This window comes from Pan troglodytes, chromosome X (assembly GCF_028858775.2).
Source record: "Pan troglodytes isolate AG18354 chromosome X, NHGRI_mPanTro3-v2.0_pri, whole genome shotgun sequence".
In the NCBI taxonomy this organism is placed as follows: domain Eukaryota; kingdom Metazoa; phylum Chordata; class Mammalia; order Primates; family Hominidae; genus Pan; species Pan troglodytes.
The window spans coordinates 105,418,830-105,430,849 of NC_072421.2; the positions used below are offsets into that span (position 1 = coordinate 105,418,830).

General features: G+C 43.3%; 1 protein-coding gene across 1 annotated transcript in view; it reads right to left on the bottom strand.

Moving 5' to 3' along the window:
* The window catches only part of LOC107972647 (uncharacterized), a 70,783-nt gene that overhangs the window by 37,955 nt on the left and 20,808 nt on the right, over nucleotides 1-12,020 (bottom strand). Inside the window, exons 2-5 of the mRNA XM_054676491.2 lie at nucleotides 6,805-6,875; nucleotides 3,207-3,696; nucleotides 2,050-2,095; nucleotides 452-542 (exon numbers count right to left, since the gene is read on the bottom strand). Of these exons, the coding sequence (XP_054532466.2) occupies nucleotides 503-542; nucleotides 2,050-2,095; nucleotides 3,207-3,696; nucleotides 6,805-6,875 (647 nt within the window). The 3' untranslated portion in view covers nucleotides 452-502. The remainder of the gene's footprint in view (nucleotides 1-451; nucleotides 543-2,049; nucleotides 2,096-3,206; nucleotides 3,697-6,804; nucleotides 6,876-12,020) is intronic.

Here is a 12,020-nt window from a genome sequence, read left to right on the forward strand (position 1 = left end):
AATGACTCTCCTCCACCATGAATTTCCAGGAATGGAGGATCAAGGTGGTTTTCCTATACTGTTGGGCACAATACACAAATTACAATTGCGACTGATCTCGTCGGGTCATTCAAGAGCAGTTCTTAACCACTAGTTATGTTCCTAGTACTCTTCTCATTTCTGTGGTGGGATATTAAGATGAAAAATATTCCTAACATTTATAATGGAGTACCCAATTCAATACTGCTTCTCAGATAGTTTTACATCTATGAACTCAATGAGTTAATAGTGGTAGCTGACAAAGGGAGCATTTATAGAGACACTGGAGTGCAAGTGGAAGCTCTTACCAAGATCTAGCATGGAGACTTGTACATAGTAGGTGCTTAGTAAATGCTGGTTGAATAGAATTAGAATCTGATAAGCAGAATGACAAGTAGTCCACCTCATACATTGTGAAGTTGGGTGAACTCACCAGCACCAGGTGTATAATCCCTCTCAGGCACATATTCCTGGTCCAGGATTCCTATGACTGCTTCTTTCCATTGTTCTTTAAGGCCAGGCTCCTTCAAAGGGAACAATTAGAAGAATTAATAAATTAGCCACCAATAATGTGCTAATGGAGGAATGTGGGCAAAATTCACACAGAAAACAAGACATTGTTTCTCAGAAAACAAGAAATGTTAACAAGAACCTTCTAGGGAAAATGTTTTTGTGTCTGACTTGGGACTGACAAGTTGGGGAGGGCAAGCATCAGACTTTCCAGTTTAGAAGGGTCAGCTGACAATGCCCCGGCAGGCTAAGCCCCTGCCAGGGGAAATATTTTGGACCAAGAGGACTCTTTCAAAGGGGATATAGATGAGAACTGAGTCTCACTTAGCACAATGCCTGTGATCCTTCTAGAGCACAAGGGCTGGCCTTGCACACAGAATACGAAGAGGATCTGTTGCTCTTCCAGGCAGATTAAAAGTCCCAGAAAATGGAATTTGGGCTGATTTTCCCTTTGATGTATAGTGATAAGAAAAAGCTACTATGGTCAACGCTCTTTGTTCGACTTAACTCCCTCAGTGGTAAGAGAGGGTCATGAGATAGCCAAAAATGTGAAATTCACAGTAAGCAGCTGTCAAGCACATATGGCAAGTCCAAGTCCAAGTCCAAGGCCTGACTGATTTAGTAGGTAAAGATACAAGGAATCACTTTTAAATTCAAACAGTTTATTATTTACACAGTGAAAGAAAAAGCAGTCAAAGATTCCAGCCCCAAATGGTCCTTGTCCCAAACAACAAAAAGGATGACACTGAAACAAAAAGGACCAGAAGACTTCCAAGTGAGTTGTGGGATACCTCACTGCTAAGAAGCCAATTATAGACTGCACTTAAGTGGCTTTATAGTCTGTAGCTCTATTCTGAGGGAAGTGGTTCAGGAAGTCTTGTACCTCATCAGAACCTGGGAGGTGGGAGGCTATGAAAATCTGTCTCATGAAACTTGCCAAGGGACATAAGGAGGCAAGTGGGAGATGATCTTGAAGCAGCTCCTCTCAGGCCTCCCATCCTTTGTGCTCTGGAAGGATCACAGGCATTCTGCCAAGACTCAGATTAGCTGTGGTTCAAGTCTTTGCTCGAGGGACCATTGTAGATATTGCCAGGTGACTAGGGTGCCAGGGTAGAGCCATTCTCATGCAGAGACTAGCTGAAGGCCCAGGTAACTTCCTCAGGGCAAAGCAAAAGGAAGTAAAGTCAGGGTCTTTTGAAGTACCTCTTCTCTTCTTCCCTTCTGCTGACCTTCCATTCATGTCCTTTCATTCTTCTCAGTATTTTGGGAGTTGGGGGTGGGGATGGGGCAGAGATTAAATGCATAATTAGGATATAAAATAAATTCAGTCTCTGAAAGATTCAGTACCAAGGCCAGAGAATTCCAAGGCCTGGGTCCTTCGCCATCTCTGGCACTTAGTTTTTCAACTAGGAATTAAAGAGTATGGGTAATTTCTAAGGTCCCTTCTAGCCCTAACAGTATGAATTACCATAAATGCAAATTTAGTGAAGGTAGTGATAGGAGCTTGATGTGCATACCTACCCCAAGAATGTTGGGACATCAGGGCAGATCATCAGAAATCCTACGACTGGGACAGAGAAGTGGATGACATTACTGTTACTTTAGGACCATCATCAGAATCCCTTTTGGGGTGACTATCCTTCCCCATACACACTTCACTTCACTTGGACCTCCCTTGCCAATCCGCTGCTACCATTACTTTTGAGCTTTCTGCTTCAGCCCTCTCCCCCATCCTGCTTGATAACTGTACAAAATGCAAATACTGTTTTAGCTAGTGGTGTCTCTGTTTCAAATTTCAGGTCAGTCATCTGAAAGTCTTCAATGTGTACATGCAGGGAATTGCCAAAGATATTCTACTTTCCAAGGGCAGAGTAGGTCACTTGATACAGCAACTAACAGGGGTCCTGTGTGCCACCTTCTCCAATTATGGTCTTCCCAATCCAAACTCCCACAGATACATCCCTTAAAAGGCAAAGGAGAGAGTCCTGGTACAGCCACCACTCCAAGTTATTATTCCGCCATTCATTTATTCACTCATTCAACAAATATTTTACTGATAGTCTGTTTGTGGCAGGTGCTGGAGCTCAGTGATGAATAAGACACATAATCCCTGCCCTCATGAGACTCATAATCTAGAGAGAAGACAGAGTATCAACGAATGAAGACTTTTTGAATTATAGGCGCTATCATTTATTGGTTGCTTACAGTGTGCCTGGCACTATGCCAAGCACTCGAGATGCAGTGATTCATTCAATCCTCCCAGGAATCCTATGAGGTAAAGACTATTATTGGCTCCCTCGAACATGAAGAGTTAATCATTCCCTGCGCCCATGCCCAGGCCTGCAGATTCCTACATGCCTGGTGAGCTGCTAACAAGGGTCTTAGCCATGGCTGCTTTGGGTACGAGGTAAAGTTTAAGGCCCAGCACTGAGGAAATAAATGACCCAGTGCAGCAGCTCCTGAAGTCAGGGTTAACCGGGAAGGCCTTCCAGGTCTTTGCTAGACACCCCCAAAACTGCCCCCGAGGCGATTCTCCCATCCTCTTTTTTCTCCCCTTTCCCTCCGGCACCCCACTACCCTCCCTTTCCAGCCCAGCCCCTCCCTCTGGGCCGCCTCCTCTCTGAGTCATTTCCCCTTCTCCGCCCTAAAGACCTTGTCTTTCTCTTGGAATCCCTTACCCTCTGGCAGGAAGTAGAGGAAGAGCAAACTGGCTTTGGGAACCAGGTGAGTCCTTTCCCCAGCGAGGATGAGAAACGCCTCCCCGCAGTCCCCTGACCCCCCACGAATTCGGAAGGACGGGAAATCCTGGGAGTCCCTCCAGCCGTGTGTGGGAGGTGCCACGCCCCACCTGGTGTCTCCTGGGATGTGAGGAGGGAAGCAGTGGTCCCGTCGGACGGGCCTGTGTGGCTGCGACCGGCTCCTGGGCTGTGAGCTCAGCGCGCTGGGGAGGGACCTAGCTGCCGCGAAGCTGGGGGCGCGTGGAAGGGTCGGCTCCAGAAGCCAGCCATTGGGAGGAGAGAGGGGGAAAAGCTCCGAGCGGTGCGTGTGGAGGGTGCAAGCGCGTGCAAGTGCGTGCAAGTGGGCTGGTACGTGTATTGAGAAGGCATGCGTGTGTATGAAGGGGTGTAGAGAGGTGCGTACGTGGGGAGGCGCGCGTGTGCGGGAACGCTTGTGTGCGTGTGATGTGTGGGGGAGATGCGAAGATGTGATTTACACAGGTGCGGACGTGGCAGTGTGCGAGTGGTGACATGGAGATGCTTTCGAGCGTGAAGACTCACCGAGAAGCCCGTGGGGGATGTGTGTGCGTGTGCACGTGGAGGTGTGTGTGAGGGGATATAGATTTATTAATATATATGCGTACGCGTGGAGTGCGTGCGTGCGTGGGGGTCCGTACGTGGGGGTGCGTGCATGGGGGTGTGCGTGTGTTGGGAGTGCGTGCATGGTGGTTGCATGGGTGGTGGGGAGGGGAGAGCGGGAAGGAAGGCGGGAGCCAGGTGCATGCGCAACTGAGAGTAAAGATGGCCGAGAAGCTCTTGCTGGCAGAGCTTAAAGTTAGGATTCTTAGCCTCTTTTTGTTTTTCTTGAGGTGGGCAGTAGGATGCACATGGCACCGTTTGAAAATAAGGAAAACTATTGACCAATTGACCACCTCCTTTAAAAAAATGCCCATGGTTTGCATGTAAGCACAGAGGGTTCGTGAACCCACTGATGGTCATCTGTAGACCCTAGATTATGGTTTGAAAAGGGGAGAAGATCCAAATAAATTACGTTGATATCCACCATTGTGTCTTTTGATTCTATGAGAGAAAAAATGGAACAGCAGCTGCCCTTGGGTTGGTGTGGCTTTGAGGCTAGGTTTGCTGCTCCTGTTGGACGTGGTGCCAGCAGAGTGGGGAGTGTAAAATGGGATCACTGCCCAGAGTAAGACGGAGGAAGGGTGCCTCGTGGCCTTCAGGATAAAGCTCGGCCCCTCCCAGGCGGATCACTAGCCACAGGTTTTGCGGGTTAGTTCCTTGATAAAGTTGGAAAATGGAGATTTGTGTTGCTTTCTTGCGTGATTCCCGTCCCCGCCCTCCGCCCCCCGCCCCCGCCCCGGCCCTGACAGCCTGTGGGTGATGTCAGGGAGTATGAGTCTAACTAAGGTTGGGACTTCGTTGGGTAAGTGACTAGAAGGAGAGCAGCAGACTTGGGTTCTGATCCCATCTTTACGATTAACTAACTGTGTGACATTAAGCAATTTTCTTGATCTTCTTGTGCATCACTTTATTTATTTGTTTGTTTATTTATTTACTGAGACTGAGACTCGCTCTGTCACCCAGACTGGAGTGCAGTGGCACAATCTCGGCTCACTGCAGCCTACGCCTCCCAGGTTCAAGTGATTCTCCTGTTTCAGCCTCCCAAGTAGCTGGGATTACAGGCGCGCACCACCACGCCTGGCTAATTTTTGTATTTGTTGTAGAGATGGGATGGCGCCATGTTGTCTAGGCGGGTTTGGAGCTCCTGACCTTAAGCGATAGCCCTGCTTCAGCCTCCCAAAGTGCTGGGATTATAGGCGTGAGGCACTGCACCCAGCCTCACTTTCCTCATTTATAAAATGGTAGTTCACAGGGTAGTTGGAAGTTTAAATAAGACTAAATAAATTCCCAGAACATGGGAAGCCTTTAATAAATGGCTGCATACCTAGGAATAAATAATATGTGTGTGTGTGTGTATATATATATATATATATATATTTATACACGTATATCTATATATACATTTGCAGAAAAGTTAAAGCTAAAAGTTTTATTTTGAAAGAATGTCTTAAACTACTGTTTTCTTTTGGTTTCTTGTAGGCATACCTAGTTGTGCTGTCAGCCAAAGCCCACCAAGTTCATCCTGTAAAGTCACACGCCTGAAGTAAGTGGGACTTTATTTGGAATTATTTGCAGTGTTCAAGTAGACAATTATTAGTCCACCATCAACTCTCACTTGGATTGCTGCCATGGTCTTCAAGCCTTCACATTTGCGTGCTTCCCTCTTTCGTTCTCCATGTTGCAATCACAGTTATCTTTCCCTCTGAGAGGCAAAATAGCCTACTGGTTTGGAGCACAGACCTTGGAGTCAGAAATATCTCCTTCAGACCCCAACTGCACCCTGCTCCACCACTTTCTAGCTGTGTGATCTTTCACAAATTACTTCATTTCTTTTTGGGGGATTTCAACATTTTAATTTCTTTTTAATATAAGTCACTTTTTGCAAGCTAGGAAACAGATTCAACCTAAGACAATCTAGTCCTCTGGAGATCCAGGCTGAGTCTTTCGATTTTTAGCAGAATGACATCATAATATAAGGTGCTAGCAATAGAATTATAAACTCTAAATAATAACCACTTATCTACATTTTTCATTAGGAAACAACCAAAAGTCCATTACTTAAAGACATGATATACAGAACATATTGATCTACAAAAGACCCAACGACCCAAATTATATGCTGCCCAACCTATTGGTGAACTGGATTGGAACTGGCCAAGGATTGGTAAATAGAGAAAACGTTTACATTTTAAAAACTTCCTCTGTGGTTAAAAAAATTCCTGGTTGTTATCAATAAGAAAACAAGTAAAAAATGTTACAGATGGACCCACACTGATATTTGACTTTACCAAGGTCTTCCGCCAGAACATGAAGGTAGACATAAATGTAGGAGATTAGATATTGAGATATTTTAAAAATAAATTACTTAGTAATAAGAAGTTAGACATACAGCATTATTCCATTTGCTACAAGAACAAATGGACAATGAAGATTATTTAAAAGAAATGTTCAACTCTAAGGAGGGTGGTGGGAACAACACTTTCCACTAGAGAATAACCTCCCATTTTCTCAGACAGTTAGCATTACTATTCTTCCGTAATACATATTCATATGGAAAAACTTGTCAAGAGCTTTTGCCAGGGCCAGGAGATGAAAAATAGAGCATGTTTTAATTAGCAAATTGTAAGCTCAGTTAACATTTTTTGGGATGGACCCATACAATCTGGCCATTGTTTTGTTAAACTTCTGTAAACTGCAGAATTCCCTAACCCTTAATTAGCTTTGGTTTTTGCTCAATATCCTGAAGCTGGGCACAGTCTCAATGTAACTCTTCTCCTAGGGGCTGAAGTGGGTGCTAGTCATCAAAGTTTGGAATGTCATTTTAGAAGCAACCTCTAGAAGTAATCCTGGTAAGCCCTAGAAGTAATCCTTTGGATGCATAGTAGGCTCTGTGCAGGTGGTAAAATCTGGGCAGGAATACCAGAATGTCAATGATCAGGACTGGAACTGCCCAGTCTGCCCCCGCTTTGCTGATGTAGCCAGAAGGTGAGCCTATGATAATGAGAAAGGCACCAATCGACAAAGAGCACAGTGGCAAGTGCAGTGGCCTTATAAGGGATTTTAGGAGGGCTTTTCTTAAACTGGAGGTCAGTGTAGCCATCATCTGTGCTGGAGAGCCTTGAGTATATCACTTTACTACGGAGATTCCAGCCAGGTTGATGTGGGAGGGCATCATAACACACTGACACAGCTACAGTTGGAGTGCCATGCCAGGCTGCCAGTGGCGAGACTTTGCTCACAGTTGGCAGCAGAGGCACCCAAGGCTGTGCCACCTAACTGCCACCCAGCCCACCCCAGCAAGGGCCAGTGCCCTGGAAGTCTACTTGACCTCTTTTAGAATCTGTTTTCTTACCTCTGAAAGGGGACAATGCTGATACCACCTCAAGGGTTTTGTGAGAGATTGCAGAGATAATGTATGTAATGTGGCTCACAGTAATTGCTCAATAAATGGTAGATTAAAAATGGCAAGGGCAGTGAAGTAGCCAGCAAAAAAGAGGTTGAAGTGATGCACAATGGCACCTACACTGGGTAGGGATTGAAGCCATGAGGTGATAATGAGCTGGAGAATGGGAGAAATCAAAGGATGGGAGATCTTGATGAGAATGAAAAATGTTTGGCTGTGAAATGAGTCCTTGATCAAAAATTTTTTAAAAAAGAAAGAGAATGAGGAGTGGGTATTCTGAGAACCAAGAAGTAACTGGAGTAGGAGGTTGTAGCCAGAGATAGGCTAGTAGAGTTCAGGAATTCTAAAGTGGAGCAGCTCCATGCCTAGTGGGTGGTCCAGGAAACTAACGGCTAGTAATGACATAGAAAGTGGCATGTGGTCAGAGGTTGTTGAAGTAGAGGAGCTCAAAGGGCAGTGAGGCTAGCATGTTGGATGAGTCATCCACAGACATTGATGTTGCTTACATGATGGCAGGGGTTGAAATGGAGAGGAAAATGGAGCCAGTGCCAAAGCCAAGGTCTATCCTAACTAACGGAAGGCAGTCATTTATTTCACAAATATTTACTGAACTTTTACTAGATGTCAGGACATAACAAGACAGACAAGAATCATGCTGTCATGGAGTTTACAGTCTAACAGGAGTAATAACAGACATTAATAATCCTACCTATAAATAGAAAGCTGTAATCTGTGATAAGAGCTATGAATGGGCCAGGCGCGGTGGCCCACGCATGTAATCCCAAAACTTTGGGAGTCTGAGGCGGATGTATCACAAGGTCAGGAGTTTGAGACCAGCCTGGCCAAGATGGTGAAACTCTGTCTCTACTAAAAATACAAAAATTGCCTGGGCATGGTGGCATGTGCCTGTAATCCCAGCTACTTGTGAGGCTGAGGCAGGAGAATCGCTTGAACCCAAAAGGCAGAGGTTGCAGTGAGCCAAGATCACGCCATTGCACTCCAGCCTGGCCAACAAGAGTGAAACTCCCTCAAAAAAAAAAAAAAAAAGAGCTATGAATGAAAAATAAGGGTTCCGTAAGTGTTATAACAGAGGAAACTAACCCTGTCTGGAAAGTTAGGGGAGGCTTCCCTGAAGAAGTGAGGACTGAAAGATAAATTAGGGTAGATGAAGGTGGATGGTGGGTAGGTGGAAGACATGTTCCAGGTAGAGGAAACAGCATGTGCAAAGACCTGAAGCTAGAACATGTATAGTAATTTGAAGAACTGAAAAATATCTCCTATGACTAGAGCATGTTAAGTAATACTCTAGCCATAGGAGAGTAATATGAGCTGAGGCTGGGTGGCAGGCTCCCTTAAGGATTTGGGGCTTTATACTACGAGCATTGGTAATATTTGGATGACATGATCATATTTTAAAAATAATCAGGCCAGGCATGATGGTTTGCACCAGTAATCCTAGCACTTTGGAAGGCCGAAGTTGGTGGGTCACTTAAGCCCAGGAGTTTGAGACTAGCCTGGACAACCTGGACAAACCCCATCTTTACAAAAAGTATAAAAAATTAGCCAGGCATGGTGGCGCATGCCTGTGGTTCCAGCTACTCCGGAAGCTGAGGTGGGAGGATCACCTGAGCCTGGGGAAGTCAAGGCTGCAGTGAGCTGTGATCATGCCACTGCACTCCAGCCTGGGTGACAGAGTGAGACCCTGTCTCAAAGAAAAAAATCAAACACATAAGTATATAGGGTAAATAGTGAAAGGCCAGTTTATGTGTATGTTAGTATAGGGGAGTATGTGTGTATGTGTATGTGCATACATAAAATACACATGTATAATATGTAAACACATATAATAGATGTATACATATATAATATATAAAAATGATACATACCATTTCACCGCTTTAAAGAATGTTAAATACACAATGGTTATATTTCAGTGTCCATACATAGACATCCAATTCATTCTTTTTAAAAAAAAAAAATTTATTACTAATACAAATAGAGATGGGGTGTCACCATTTTGCCCAGGCTAATCTCAAACTCCTGGGCTCAACCAATCCTTCCTCCTCCGGCTCCCAAAGTGCTGGGATTATAGGTGTGAGCCACCAAGCCTGGCCCAACTCATTCTTAAGAGTTGCAAAGTAATGGGATGGCTGGGTCAAATGGTATTTCTAGTTCTAGATCCCTGAGGAATCGCCACACTGACTTCCACAATGGTTGAACTAGTTTACAGTCCCACCAACAGTGTAAAAGTGTTCCTATTTCTCCACATCCTCTCCAGCACCTGTTACTGGGTATATACCCAAATGACTATAAATCATGCTGCTATAAAGACACATGCACACGTATGTTTATTGCGGCATTATTCACAATAGCAAAGACTTGGAACCAACTTAAATGTCCAACAATGATAGACTGGATTAAGAAAATGTGGCACATATACACCATGGAATACTATGCAGCCAGAAAAAATGATGAGTTCATATCCTTTGTAGGGACATGGATGAAATTGGAAACCATCATTCTCAGTAAACTATCGCAAGAACAAAAAACCAAACACCGCATATTCTCACTCATAGGTGGGAATTGAACAATGAGATCACATGGACACAGGAAGGGGAATATCACATTCGGGGGACTGCGGTGGGGAGGGGGGAGGGGGGAGGGATAGCACTGGGAGATATACCTAATGCTAGATGACGAGTTAGTGGGTGCAGCGCACCAGCATGGCACATGTATACATATGTAACTAACCTGCACAATGTGCACATGTACCCTAAAACTTAAAGTATAATTAAAAAAAAAAAAAAAAAAAGAGTTGCAAAGTATTCCACGTTATTAATGTATGATGACTTATTTAACTATTGCCCTATTGATGGACATTTAAGTTGTCTCTAATTATATATTACTTTGCAGTGTGCACTGTTCACAATAGCAAAGACATGGAATCAGCCTAAATGTCCATCAATGATAGACTGGATAAAGAAAATGTGATACACACACATGATGGGATGCTATGCGGCCAAAAAAAAAGGAATGAGATCACGTCCTTTGTAGGAACATGACGCAGCTGGAGGTCATTATCCTTAGCAAATTAAGGCAGGAACAGAAAAACAAATACCGCGTGTTCACACTTAAAAGTGGGAACTAAATAATGAGACCCAATGGGCAGAAAGAGGGGAGCAAGAGACAGTGGGGACTACCTGAAGGAGAAGGGTAGGAAGAGGGAGAGGATCAGGAAAAATAACTATCAGGTACTATGCTTAGTACCTGGATAACAAAATAATCTAAACCGAACGCCTGTGACATGAGCTTACCTATATAACAAACTTGCACTGCACATGTACCCCAAACCTAAAATAAAAGTTTAACAAAATTGCAATATGCCATTCTGTAAATTTTTTTCTCTAATATTATGCTTCAAATTTTATTTTTAAAATTACACTAGGAATACACAAGGAATTACGTGAGGAATATATGAATATATTCTTATAAAAATTGTAAAAATATAGAAATGTGTAACAATGAGAGTAAATGCTTATACAGGCCTTACTGTGCCCAACATCACTCTAAATGCTTTAAAGAGATTAGTACAACAATCCATGAAATAGGTACTGTTATTTTTTTCCATTTTACAGATAGGGACACTGAGGGCATAAAGAGGTAACTTGCATGTGGTCATATAGCTAATTATTGTTGGAGCTGGGCTCTTAATCACCTCATTATTTTCCTTCACCTCTACCCAGTTTAATGCCTTACCTCAAATGTGACAACTGTTCTTTTTTTCATTTGCAATTTTGTCTACCTATATAAAACACATGCAAAATATTTATGTTTTTGGTGCGTTGGTTTTCTTTTTATGTAATAGGTTAATACTGTGTTATCTTGCAACTAGCTTTTTTCACTTAACCATGTGTCTTTGACTTTTTCCAAGTCTTTATTTTTAAATTAATAATATATAAGCATATTGTTGTGGTAAAAGATCAAAATAATACACAGGTTTAGAGAGAGTAAATCTTCAAACTTCCCTTTCCTGCCTGCTCTCTGACATCTCACCAAAAAAAAACCCCCCAAAAACCCCCAATAAACAACCAACTGTCCACAATTTGGTGAGTGTCCTTACAATCTTCTTTCCATGCATTTTGTGTGAATAAATAAGTATTTATATATATATTTACATAACAGGATTCATTCATATTGTTATATAGCCTTTTAATTTCTTATTTATTGATTTAATTACACACATGATACTTGAATACATTTTTCTTTTGAAAGATTAGAGCACTACAGGGAAGTTGAACACTCCCTTTGATCATCATTGATTTCCTCTCTACCTCCTCTGTCCCTACTCACTGTTTGACTTTTCTCCTGCATCTTTTTTTTTTTTTTTAATTATACTTTAAGTTCTAGGGTACATGTGCACAAAGTGCAGGTTTGTTACATAGGTATACATGTGCCATGTTGGTTTGCTACACCCATTAACTCGTCATTTACATTAGGTATTTCTCCTAATGCTATCCCTCCCACTGCCCCCCACCCCATGACAGGCCCCTGTGTGTGATGTTCCCCGCCCTGTGCCCAAGTGTTCTCACTGTTCAGTTCCCACCTATGAGTGAGAACATGTGGTGTTTGGTTTTCTGTCCTTGTCATAGTTTGCTGAGAATGATGGTTTCCAGCTTCATCCATGTCCCTACAAAGGACAGGAACTCATCCTTTTTTATGGCTGCATATTATTC